Source organism: Heloderma suspectum, chromosome 1 (genome assembly GCF_057233095.1).
Source record: "Heloderma suspectum isolate Gila_16-S chromosome 1, 16-S_ref, whole genome shotgun sequence".
NCBI classification, from domain to species: Eukaryota; Metazoa; Chordata; class Lepidosauria; order Squamata; family Helodermatidae; genus Heloderma; species Heloderma suspectum.
The window spans coordinates 383,552,950-383,566,710 of record NC_139458.1 but is presented as its reverse complement, the minus strand read 5'-3'; the positions used below and the strand labels follow the sequence as shown (position 1 = coordinate 383,566,710).

The 13,761-nt window shown below is 41.0% G+C and overlaps 1 protein-coding gene across 1 annotated transcript in view; it reads right to left on the bottom strand.

Moving 5' to 3' along the window:
- DNAH8 (dynein axonemal heavy chain 8) overlaps positions 1-13,761 on the bottom strand; it is a 197,386-nt gene that overhangs the window by 38,332 nt on the left and 145,293 nt on the right. Inside the window, exons 69-76 of the mRNA XM_084832480.1 lie at positions 13,378-13,590; positions 11,921-12,058; positions 10,633-10,760; positions 9,769-9,940; positions 7,318-7,473; positions 5,967-6,122; positions 3,036-3,218; positions 1,594-1,699 (exon numbers count right to left, since the gene is read on the bottom strand). Coding sequence (XP_084688606.1) covers positions 1,594-1,699; positions 3,036-3,218; positions 5,967-6,122; positions 7,318-7,473; positions 9,769-9,940; positions 10,633-10,760; positions 11,921-12,058; positions 13,378-13,590 — 1,252 coding nt within the window. The remainder of the gene's footprint in view (positions 1-1,593; positions 1,700-3,035; positions 3,219-5,966; positions 6,123-7,317; positions 7,474-9,768; positions 9,941-10,632; positions 10,761-11,920; positions 12,059-13,377; positions 13,591-13,761) is intronic.

Sequence of the window (13,761 nt, the reverse complement as noted above, 5' to 3'; positions counted from 1 at the left end):
GACAATTAATTGGACTTTCTTTTTATTCCAGATAGAGAGATAGCATGGGGGGGGGGGAATCTAGTACAAAACAAGGAGCAGCTGCTAGCAGGCCTGGCATCAGCGTGATGAATGAGTGGGCATAGTTAAACTATAGAATTTGCTACCACAAAAGATGTAGCGATGGCTTTAAAGGGGATTAGACAAATTCATGGAGGAGAAGGCTATCAATGGCTACTAGTCCTGATGGTTATGTGCTACCTCCAGTATCAGAGGCAGTATGCCTATGTACCCCAGTTGCTGGGGAACATGGGTGGGAGGGTGCTGTTGCACTCATGTCCTGCTTGTGGGCTTCCCACAGGCAGCCGGTTGGCAACTGTGCAAACAGAATGCTGGACTGGATGGTCTGATCCAGGCCAGCATGGCTCTTCTTGTGGGCAAATGCTGGGCCTCAAGCAGGGCCAGCCACCACTGATGCTCCCCTGCATTCGGGTGGACAGCTCCTTTGATTTTTTTCTGGTGGTGGGAAGAGCTCAGAGTAGCAGCAGCTGCTTGAACTGAGTTGCCATTTTAATTCCCCCACAATCCCCATTGGCCACACTTCTGAAGCAGCATCATTCTGAAGCGATTCTGTATTGCTTCAGGCATATTGTGGCATAATTCAAATGGCTGTCCACTGCAGGCGGCAGCTGCCACCAATATTCCCCACATTGCCGCCCATTTCACCTCTAACCTGTCACTGTCATGTGCTCTGTCACCATCATTGTGCATCTGACAAGCCTACTGTGACCCAGGCTAGCAACAGGGAGAGGGGAGGAAAGAGGATCCAGTGACAGAGGGGTGGGTACGGGGAGCCCAGAGAAGGGGGGCACTGGACGGAGTTGCCCAAAGCCCCTCACCCTTGGAGCCAATCCTTGCTGCTGATTATAAGAGCTGATACTGAAGATGAAAACAGCTGCATTTTTGTGCCCAAAACATCTCTCAGTGGGTTCTCTTGGGAGGAAGAGTTAATTTTCCACAGTTGGTCATAAGGAGGAAAGACAGCTTCCACAGCTCTAGACTGGAACTTTGAAGCTAGTCTGCCTCAGGATCTACCCATTTCAAACAGAAACTCCCCCTCTATAGTTATTCTCCCTTCACTTTGCACATTCGGTATTTCACATTCATATGGACAGGAAGGATGTATGCAAATGTATGAGGGTGATGTAGGCCTAGTTCTCACAGATGGCACACAGCATTGTGGTAGTGAACTCTACTATACTGTATTGCTTGAAACTGCACACAGGACTCAATCTCTCTCTGAACAAAAATAAAATAAAAATCCCTGCCTTTAGAAACAAGATAGCAAGAAACAGACAAGGCTAATATTTTTCTCCCTGATATCAAGTTTTCATATGTGCAGGGTTGTTTTGCTTGTATGGAGGAGCCTTCAAGTATGTGAGCCTGCAGGCTGACATGGTATGCTCCTGACAAACATTAATCATCTCATTTGCTGCAAGTTAGAACTAGGCCTTTTAACGTGGCAAACCGGAGAGACATGTGTCCATATCCTTTCTGGAATGAGAGGAATGTCACTCTTAATAAATAAGAAATAAGTAAAAAATCAAACAGTACCTTTAGTTGCAGTTAATTTATATAGGAGATTGTCTTCTAGTTCTTTCATTTTCCGTTTATTATAAGTTACATCTTCCATGAGTTTAATTCTCTCTGCTTCCAGTTCCTATATAAAATATCGAGACAGATTTTGTAAACATTTTTAGCACTGTTGTATGAAAATGCAATTGCCTGCTTTGCAATGTAGTAGGATTACTTCTGCCTACAAAATGTAATACAAATATACAGCTTAGAAAATGGTTAGTTGCCTCTTACATTTTTTCCCTATAGCATAAAACCTTTTAGGGTGTAATACTATGCCTTGACTTAAGTAGACTCCCAATGAAATCTAGAGGATAGGTAGCTTTAGCAAGATTGTGGCCTTCAATTAATCGACAGAATTTTGTTTGGGCTGCATAACCATCAAGTAATTGCATCCCTGTTTAGAAATCATACAGCTTCTGCCCCTGTGCATTTTCTTCCTTCCAAAATTCATTCCCATCCACTGCACGCGATCTTAAATCACCATGGCCTCCTGGGGGCCATCTACATGAGCCTTTCACTCCAAGGCGAGTGTGGGTCGAGGTCCTTTTGATTAGACGATGCAGTCGCCACTTCGCAGCCATCCGTGGTTTTCTCCTGGAAAATGTGGATTTCCAAGGAGGCATTTTGCTGCAATGTTTTTGGTTTGCTGCAGGTTTCCCACAGTTGCAAGTCATCTGTCCCTTCCCCAAACTGACTTTGCATTTTGCAGTGGGCATGTTGTAGGAGTGCATAGTGCTTGTGTCACTCTGTGACACCCTTATACTCCTCCCATCCCTTCGCAGCTGCGCAGTTACAGAGACACAGAGATGCATTTTCATCTATTTAATCACAATTTTGCACATTTTTGCAGCTTCGTATCTTCGCAATGGTTGCTTTTCGACTCAGTGCCCAAGGGCCAGGGGGGTCTTGTGGGAGGACCAACATTGCTCCAGCCACCATTTCAGAGCGATGGGTAGGCACGTGCCGCTCACGCTTGTGAGCGCAAACCATTGCAGGAGTCTCAGGCTGGGGAACTGACAAACAGATGGCATGGAAATGAAGGAGCACAAAACGCTCATTTTTTACCTAACGAGGGACAGAAAGAAACAGCAGAGCCCCTAAAATACAAAACAGCCACTGAAGTGTTGCACCTCCACACTCATGGAGCTGCACATTTAAGTATAAAATGGCAAAAAAAAGAGCACAGCGGAGTCTGTTAGGGAAGCATGCAGTAAACCGTGAGTGTATATCACCAGAAGCTAGTTCAAAGCTGAAATGCTGCGCAGTTGCGACGGGGTGAAGGGTGAAAGCGGTGCCATGTAGATGGGGCCCTAGTAGACTTTAGACCACCATTTCAGGATCAGTTTTTATTTTTCAATGAAGTACCATTATTTCATTATGTTGTGAGTACAACCGTTCATTGTTACTTGTTATCTTACCTGTTTCTCTGTAAGAATTACTCTCTTCAATAACTGATTTTCAAGTCCTTTCATTGTAACAGTAAAATCAATTACTGATGTTTTAGCATTGATCTCAGGAGTGAAAGCAGGATTGGGCAATTTCGTAGTGATGTAAAGTTTAAATGTATTCATGATATCTACTTCCTTATCCCCAACTTTCACCTAAACAACAATTCAAACCATATTTTATTGCATGTAGCCAGTACAGTTAATTACTGAGAAGTATCATACAGGAAGATGCACACACTCAGAATAGCTCAAGATATAACTACTATCGCATTTCTTCATGAACTTCATGAACATGGTTGAATTTTTTAATCAACCTGGGTACAACAAATAATTATTTACATTCTATGGGGCTGTACAATCTTGTTTCTGTCCTCTTTCTCTGTTTTTCTTTAAAACACTGGCCAAAATTAGTTCATGCAGTTTGGGAGGCAGAAAATGTGACATCTTTCAAATGCCTCCTGAAAACACCCTTGTTCACCCAGGCTTTCACTGGGCTGTAATTAAATTAATCATGCTGCTCCATCTTACCGCTCCTTGTATTGCTTTTACTGTAATTGTTTTTAATGTTGTGTTTTTAATATTGTATTTTAAATGTGATTTTAATATTTATATGTGAATCTCTTAGGGATTTTATTATATTTTGTGGTATATAAATATCACAAATTAATAAATAGTATGCACTTCTTTTGAGTTCACCTCCTCTAATTTTTCCTCAGAGAGAAAGAGAGAGAGAGAGAGAGAACAAACTATAACAGTTGTGCAAACCAAGGGGAAAATGGTATGAGAATGATAATATGTTTGCTTATAGTGTATTTAAAATTTCTTATCATATTTAGAGCATTCATCTTTCATAGTAAACCTCTCAGTTCCATGGTACAAATCCAACTGGTATGCTATTACTTAGTGACACTTGCAAAATAGTCAGGTAGTACATTCTTGTGCTTCTGCCATGCATTTATTAGATGCTTATGATGAATGCTGCCCCCAACCCAGCTAAATCCATAATGATATATAGTCAGGGGGAAGAGAGTTCTGCTGTTCTTATGCACCACATCAATTTGTCTTTTCTTTTCTTTTTGCATCACCTCATCTTGTCCTCCTCCTTCCCCTCTTTTGCAGGATTAATGCTTTATTACTGAGCTGGCTAATGGATTCTATTCAGCAGTATAGGAAGAGTTAAATCTGTTGTGAGTTACTCCTTCCTTTCCTCCGTATGAATCTAATACTACCTAACCTCTTTGAGGAAGCATCTGAAAAGGGAAAATGCACCTCTGGAATCCTGAGGTAGGGGGAGGATTTTGAGTGGAAAATGGCCAATGGGAAAAGCATTAAGCATCCACTCCTCCTGTGGCTCCTCTGCTCAACATGGTGCCTCCCAAAAGCGATGTTCAGTTAAACAACTGGTCACCAGGACTTCCTTGTACACACTATTGTGTAGCATATAGTTTGACCCTAACTTGCTTGTTTGCTCTGAAATTTTTGTGTGTCCTTCTCCTGTATCTAGAACACAGTTCCCATGCCTTGTTATCATCCTACATCTAAAGGGCTTCTGTGCTACCTGGCTATCGTACCCTTCCTCTGCAGAGATTGACTTACTTGCCAACCACAATGCAAGAATGAAGAAGGCCCAATACTAAATGAGGAAGAGGCCTGACCAGTGGTGGCTGGTGCCCATTTGGGCTGGTGGAGGGTGAGACATTTGCTCAATATTACACTGAGACTGCTAGAGGAGAACAGGAGAAGATCAAGCATAGCGCTTAGCAACTGCATGTTATGCACTGGAAGAAATGTACCTGATTGTGAGGTGATCTTTCTGCCACAAGTGGGTCGGGAGTCGCTTCCCCATTTGCCCCCAGTATAGAACCGCCTCTCAGCCTCAGAGAAGGAAAGCTCTCCCCAACCATACTCATCGACTGCAAGAGACTGTGAGGATTACTCAGTTGAATTTCTGAGAGCCATTGCTCTGGTTGGCTGGGGCAGACCATGTTGGCAGAACATTAGCTCCACTGGTTGAACTCTTCCAGTGCCCATAAAGTGGGAGACAGTGCAGGGGAAGGAACTGCTGGCATGAAGAGGAAGCTTGTCTGAGGCTGCAACTTGGTGGTACCTAACAATTGTACTCAGAAACCTGGTAGACACCTGGAATTAAGTACAGTGCTGGGAAAATTGGGACAGTTAGTGGGTATGCTTACGCAAAATTCCAATTCTTGCTTTTCATCATAGATTTGTTCAGGCCAAATCAAAGACATTAAGTACAGCTTAATTGTGCTTACATTAATTAATGTAAGCAGTAATTGTGTACAAATAAATGATCTGGCTGCACTTGACAGAATCAAGGGAATGTACTCTAGCATTTCTAGGAAACTCCTTGTTTGAGCTACTCAGTAGGATTGAGAGAGGAGGGAGTCCATGGCCACCCTTAAGAAATATACTCTCATCCAGCTGAGAATATTAACATTCAAAAAAGATGGTTAAGCAGGCAAAGAGGAAAGGCAGTTAATTATCCCTTAGGGATCATTGTCCAGCTTTGCATGCAGCTTCCTTATTTTTCTTATACTCAGAAGTGCAAAGATGCAAGTGGGAAAGAGCACTCTGTTTTTATTGCATGGGGTATTGATGTAGTGTTGGGGTGAGGGGTGGGGGAAGCTCCCTGTGAAGCACTTGAGATGCAGGAAGGGGGAAATAAAACTTCCCCCAAAGATTCACAAATAAAACAACAACAACTGCTTCCCAAGACCTCTGACCAATGTACCTCTTGGATACTGAATTACAGAAAGGGGGTGTTCCCGTTTGTCACAAAATGTCTTTAATATGCCTGCTATGAAGAGAGATGGGTAACCATTTATCATACATTTTAACAATACATAAAAATTATTATAGCTCTTTTGTAAGGTAACTAACCTTGAAAGAGGTTCCTGATTTAATGAAGTTCTTTTCTAATATATTATCGAGGGCAGGATCTAATTCTTCACTTATATCCTCAATTAAAAGTGGTCTTCCAAGAGAGAGGGCATCCTCTAGGTGTGTGCGGAAATATTTATGATTCAGAGTTGTCACCTTAGAAACAGAAATCACCCGTTCTTTAGAAGAAGAAAGATAATTGGCTCATGTGCCATGTTACTAATTTCTAGAGCACTCTTAGGGCATTTCTACACCAGCCTAAAATCCTGCACTTAAAATGGGGCTTTCTGCTTACGTTTTAAATGCAGGATCACCACTGACTCCCTACACGCGCTTCCTCCCCCCCTTCTCCCCATATCTGAGTCTTCCATTATCTTTCATTGATCTCACTTCTCTTGCTGCTTTAACTCTTTTCACAGAGGAAACTGAAGCAGAACACAACAGGGTAATTTGATAGCTCATTATCTGCAATCTATTTAAAAATGGAACAAAGGGCATTTAGTACAGGAGGGTCATGGCATCATGTAAAGAGCCCGCAAACTTCCATGAAGGAGCAATCTCAATCACAGGATAAAAGCTTGGTCTGATGAAGCCCTTAGACTGCAATCCTACACACACTTAACACGGCTGTCCCTTGAACTCAGTGGGGCTTACATCTGAGTAGACATGTATAAGATTGCACTGTCTGCAAAGTATTTTACAGTTCTTGTCATGTTTAGCTTCACGACGGCTTTCTAAAGCAGGCTGCTATTATTCCCATCCTTTAGATGGGAAACTAAGGCTGAGAGATGTCAGCCTATGAGCCCATAGCTATGATAGGATTTGAACCCAGAATCCTGGTGGGTTCGTATGTTCCTATTTTCCTGATGTTTTAGCTTAGTGACTTCTGAGCTCTGAATTTCTACAGGAAAGATAATGGATGCGGTGAGATACCTCAGACCCTTCAAATTAGCAGAGGAGATGGGAATGATCTGTGCAGAGAGAACAAATGCTTGCCCTGAAAGGGTCTCAGTACAACTGTCTTGCTTGTATGACCTGAGGGGTTGGGATGGGTTGGGAGAGAATGTGTACAAGCTACCAAACACATATCTGAAAATGATGTTAGCATGAGACATCAAAAGGAACACATGCCTGCCAAGGTTGGAATGGGTGCCTCACTTGATAAAGTCACAGGGCACAGACTTTAGGGAAGCAGTCCCCAGTGTCCAAAACAGTTTACTATAGGTGACCCATTTACATGAACACATAGGCATTATTCAGACGTATTTTAACTGTGTTTCCAGGAAAAAGAAAAAAAATCTTTTTAGGGAGAAGAGAACATACATGTCCTTTAAAATTTTGCAACACTTACTTGTAATTCATTGTCCTTTTCTTTCTGTTTAATCCATGTTTTCCCTTGAGTCTGTGGATCTATCAAAAGTGGATATCTTGTTGCTTTAGTAACAATTATGCCATTTTGAACTGAGAGTTCATCTCCTGGGAGCCCTTGTAAGTTCCACTCACTGATCTAGACATTAAGGAAAAGTAAGTCCCTCGGTAACTTACAAAGTCAAAAAATATCAAACGTAGTAAAGCATAGTAAAGAATCAAGCATTAAAACAAGAAGAAAAAGTAGTAGTAGTAATTGTAATTGTAATTCTGGATGCTTCAGTTCTGAGATGCTGGCTACACTCCTCTGCCACCACTATGAAGCCAGAAAAGACCTCTCTAACATCAGACCCTACATTCATAGTCTCTCTCACTGTCACCACTCATACTCACTTATCTATTAGGCACAAACATCATGAATGTAGGTATGTATACATACCTATACACAAATTCACATGTTTCTTTACTATACTCTTCCCAAAACAGCCTGGCTATTACCCAAGAGATACACATACCCCCCAAGAGATACCCTGTGACACCCAAGACATACATAGTACTGATGATGGAAATATACTATTGTATATAGCAGCCTTCCCGAACCCGGCGCTCTCCAGATGTATTGGACTATGACTCCCCGTCATCCCTAGCCAACAAGCAGGCTGGCTGGGGATGACGGGAGATGTAGTCCAACACATCTGGAAGGTGCGAGGTTCAGGAAGGCTGGTATAAATTCTTAAATTACATACACTGGCTTTTCTCCCGTCTCACTTTCTTTCTTTCTTTCCCTCCCAGTGTTCCCCTCTGCTATTCTCACTCCAAATCTAGGCTAGTATAACATGTAACCTTTGAGCAGCAGTGGAGATCTGTTGTTCTTTTAAGAAGAGTGCTCTGCGCTATGTAGGGTAGGAAGCAATTGTGACATTTGGGAAATTTCAAGAGCAGACTGTGATGCATCAGGGATACCATTTGTTACTGTATTAAAAAAGATACCGAACAATCATCAGTTATTGAACTCACCATGGTGTATGGCTGAACCATACTTGAAGCACAAGTATGTCCTTGATGAAAAAGTTACTCTCTTTTTCTAAAAAGAACAAAAACAACTACAGCAACACTACGCTTATGCCAAATAAACTGGTTAGTCTTTCATAAGATGCCATAGTAGTTTGCGTTCTTTTATCAATGCACGGTTTGCTGCATCTGTGTTCACTTGCTTTGCAGAAGGTTAAATTTATAGCAAATCATAAATGGCAATGTACTGACTAATCTGCTGCAAGGCCAGAGATGTTTTACTGTATGAAGACAGCCTTAGCCATTTCCATGATTATGGCAGCTAGAAAAGTCACATACAGTCATGAAATGGCCTCAGACATCTCCCTCTTCCCAGTTCACATTAACATTTCTCTGTGAGGTTGTGTATGTATGCATAAAGTCAAATGAAAATCGCCCAGCTTCTTCCATGTGTCAGCCAACCTTATGTTCAGATTGGGATAAAACAGAAATAAGAAAGACATTTCTACAGTTCGTATGCCACACTGAATACTTCTCTCTTACAACAGATAGATAATAGTTGCAGCTTTATTTTATCTCATTTCAATAATGTATCCACTTTAACATTTATGGTGAGAAATTCATGAAATCACAATTTTGGAAACACACAGGAATTTTACATGTAAGTTGCCCCAGAGCTCTTCTACCTAATACTGTTATAATAGCAGTAATTGTAATATTTGCGGCTGCAAACTTAAAAAAAATTGATACAAACGTTAAACAAACACTCAAGTATGGAAGAAATAAATGTTACTTAACACGGTGAAACTCTTACAACAACTGAGTTCAAAATGGCCTGTGCTCCAAGTTTCAATCCGCTGTTGGTGTTTGCCGGAACTGCTTCCCTCCACGTACCCACTCACAGTACACTTTGGTTCCTGCTTTCATTACAGTAATAGCACAAACATTTTACAGAACCTTATTAAAACAATAGGTTGAATCCAACCATGTCCATCTGTCAGTGGAACAGCATCTGCTAATGGAACGGGTTCCCCCCACCCTGCTACAGCTCCCTGCAGTTCCTCCAAATTCTGCCCCAGAGGGTTGAAGGACCCTCTGAAGCAGATTTGGCGGGGGGGGGAGGGGAGGGGAAACGGGAGGAGGGGAAGGGAAGGGAGAGTTCTGTAGCAGTTCTGCTCATGCAACACTGAATGTTTCCCTGTCCCTGTATATGATTAATGAGAAGGTATTTTTCAGATGATTTAAAAATATAAAAATGTAAATTTTCTTACTGTGGATTACTGTTCTCCGAGTGTCAGGGAGGGCATGCCTTGCCATAGAATGCCCGCCATGAAGCCCAGGAGAATAGGTTGAATCTACCTCATAATTAATAAATAAGATTAAAAAGTAGAGCTACAAAATGTTATGAAAATACTGGACCTACCGTAGGAGGATCCACCAACATTGAAATGAGATTCAAGTTTTCAGTAAAAGGGATCTTCCGCATTCTCATCTCTGCCTCCCATAAATCTTTAAGCAAAAGATTCCTGAATATCTGATTAAAAGGACCACAGTATGAAAGGAAGCCTGTGCAGAGTAAAACATCTCCCACAAGCCTAGAAAAACAAGGAGTCTTTCATTAATACACTTTCTGTTTTCAATTCTTTAAAAAAATTAATGTGACACAGCCATTTTTAAAAAAACTATACACATTCAAATGATGATGGTAATATTGAGAGGGACAGATTTTTCCTTCTACGTTTTAAATCTAGAAGTGTGTGGATATTTCCTAAGCCACATGATTAACTGTTGAAGTGAATGAGTCTTCCACTAGCACTGGCCACTTGCTTCAGTGAGCTGATTAAAAGCAAGTCAGGACACTGGAGCAGCCCTGTTCCTTGTATAACCTTGGGAATCAGCAGCACTGATTTATAATGAGGAGGGAAGCAAGATCACTGTAAGGGAAACAATTTTGCAGGTTCCAATTTTGCTCGTACATCCAGTTCCCTACAATAAGGAGAGACTCCAGAAGGAAGGAAGGAAGGACGGACAATTTTAGTATACATCAATCAGATACATTAAAAATTAGTCCTTTTACATTAATTTTGGTGAAACATTATTATGAAATAACAGCCATGACAGTGTCACTAATTCCCATTCATTTCACTGGGCTCTAATTATGTAAGTTGAAGAATTATACTTACCAATATTTTCACAGCTTGAAAAATTATATTTACCTGTATCTTCCTATTGGGTTTTAATAATATTTTACAATGGATCCCTTTCCTTCATTTATTATATAGTGTACCTGTTTATCTGGGATCGGAACTCTTTACTTTGCTGGGTCCATCTAATTTTCTCTCCACTCAAGCCGTCTATAAGTGTTGAGGCTGCCTGCATCTTTCTCCTACACATTTCTGCATCATTCAAGAGGTCCTAAAGTTTGGAAATTTTATGTCACACATTACACTTTTCAAATGATCATCCTGATAGCTATTCTGCTTTAAAATAATGAATATATATCTTTAAACAGATATATGCTATCAAAGTCATTTATGGCATAAATGATAGTTGCTAGGTTTGGTCTGAAGATAAAATATTGCAGCATTCTCAACAGGTAGAGTTGATGAAAAGCTCCCATAGTAACCACTATTTTTCACAAGCAGCAATGAGCCTAGGAGCCTTGGAAACCAGGAACACCAGAACCCATAGAGTAATGAATCCTCCCATTCCTTTTAGATCAAAAGACTTGCCAGCAGCCCTCACCCCAGTCTTGTCTGGAGTGGATTCAGCTGGGTTATCCACATCCAGTATCCAACCCATGCTGAGACAGAGTTATATGTGGTGAAACATTTGACGTGTTTTAATTTCTGTTGTTTAAATTGTTGTATGTTGCCTAGAGGACTAGGTTAATATACTAATAAATATAACAAATGAACAAATAACTGCAAGACCGCAGTCAGCTGAAAAGAAGAAATAGAGTTGGCTGTTATTCATGTACTGGTGCCAATTCACACCCATCTTTGCAAAGACTTTCTCAGAAGTTTCACAGATATATTAAACAGGAGGAAAGTCAAAACAGCCATCTGTGAGACCCCTGAGGGCCAGTCCCAATGACATGACAAGCAATCACGTAATTTTATCCATTAGCGCTGCACTCCAGAGTCTCCAGGTCGCTCCTAGCCAAGCCTAATCATCCAGATCAGGTCCCTACAAAGTAATTCGGGAGATTGCCCTGGAACTCCTCCTGGCTTTGGTGGACTGAGTCACAGCAGTTTAATATTTATGGTTTAAATGTTATACCTAATCTGCCTTCCAGCCCACTAGGGCCCTTAAAGTGGCTACGGTAAAAAGCCTATAGTCTTTCCAGTAGATTTCTGTGTAGACAGTCAACTAGGGCAACAAGCAAAGTTTCAGTACCACATCCATGACAGAAGCCTGATTGGCATGGATCCAGGAACGCAAATGTGGCCAAAGTGTGCCAGAGGCAAGGCAACCACCATTTCCACAATCTTGCCCGAAGAAAATGTTCAAGACAAGGAATCCCCCTCACAACCCCATATACTTCTAATTTACAACTTATTGTCTTGTTTTACCATCTTCTCTTTCATAGCTGCATCAAACTTTGCTTGCACTTTATCCAGTTCTGCTTGCTTCTCATCTAGTAATTCCTGAGCCTTCCCTAATTCTGCATTTGCTACTTTCAAACGTCCTTCTTGTTTTGCCAAGTTAGCCTACAATTAAAATATGAGGCCATAAGTTTTCCATCTTTGATATATCTTCCACAAATTGCATATAAGTTTTTCCTATTTTTAGCTAATTAAAAAAATGTGACAGGGAAGGCAAATGAATACTAACTAGATAAATCAGCTAGCTAACTAATGGGACATCATTAAAAAAAAAGGGATCAGCCTCAGAAAATGCTCCTTAGATTCTCCTCTCCCTGGCAAAGAGGAACAAAGGGCACAACTAGATGAGACAACGGGAGACCATGAATGACTTCCTGTATTTTGTTTTAATGGCAATTGGCTAAATTCACTGGTCTTACAGTCTAGTATATTCCTTCACTGCGGCTTGGGCAAGTGCAATCCACACTTGCGGGAAGGTGAAAAGTATCACATCAGTCAAATTTAGAAATTGCTGCTTTGTCTTCTTCAAAATGGTGCTTTTTAAATGAAGATTTTTTGTGTTTTAATTCATTACTGTGTTACTAAGGTACTGTATATAGTTCAAGACCTCATTTAGATTTGCCACCAAATTTCAAGTAAATTAAAACTAAAGGCAAATTTAGAGGTTCCTGAACAAGTGAAACATCTGTCAGATTTTCACAGGAAGTTAAAATAATTATTATAAGATTAGTGGAATCACAGGTAGAGGGAGGTCCCACATCTCTAGTCTCATTATACCCAGCACTGTATAAAATTTATTTATTTGTTTATTTATTGCATTTATACCCCGCCTTTTTTCCTCTTGCAAGGAACCCAAGGCGGCTTACATTATCCTCCTCCTCTCCGTTTTATCCTCACACCAACAACCCTGTGAGGTGGGTTGGGCTGAGAGTCTGTGACTGGCCCAAAGTCACCCAGTGAGCTCCCATGGCCGAGTGGGGACTAGAACCTGGATCTCCCAGCTCCTTGTCACCGCCAGCAGCCATTCCAGCAGGCTGAGCTGGGGGAGATGAGCAGAGCCATTCACCACCAATTTGATGAAGACCTCCCTCATGAAAGCTCCTCCTCCCCCAACTGTCACCACCAGCAGCCATTCCAGCAGGCTGTACTGAGGGAGTTGAGAGGGGAAGCAGGGCCATTCCATGAGCCCTGCTGAAAGAATTAATTTCTGCCCCCCTCTTTCTTCTCCATTCATTTTTCCTTGTGCGTTTGTCTTTTTAGATTGTAAGCCTGTGGGCAAGGACTGCATTGTTTAGTTGATTATATGTAAGCTGCTCTGGGAGACTTTTTGGCTGAGGAGCAGCATAAAAATACTTCAAATAAATAAATACTTCTTTTTCCTCTCAGTAACTAGAATGTATATAAAACCAAATATTGTCATTTACCTTAAGAGGCAATACATCTCTGTTTATGCTATAAAATGTTGCCATGGCCAGTGTCCAAGAAAGGAGCCCTGCCACATTACCACAGACTTTTTTACCATTCTCAAAAGTATAATCCTCCATTTGAAAATAAGGCTGCAGTAATTCTACCATCTCTTCATTGATTGTATCTTTGGCAAACTGCTGGAGACTCTGCAGAAATGGTCCACTCATTAACTGCAAATAAACCGAACAAACCCCACAGCATCTTTAGACACAATTTAATTTTTTTCTTATCACATTTACAGTTGTAATAATTTTCTGAGGACAAACTTCCTTTTATATATGTATTTCTTCTTTACTTCAATTGTCTTTAAATGCTATCAAAGAAGTGAAATGAAGCTAATG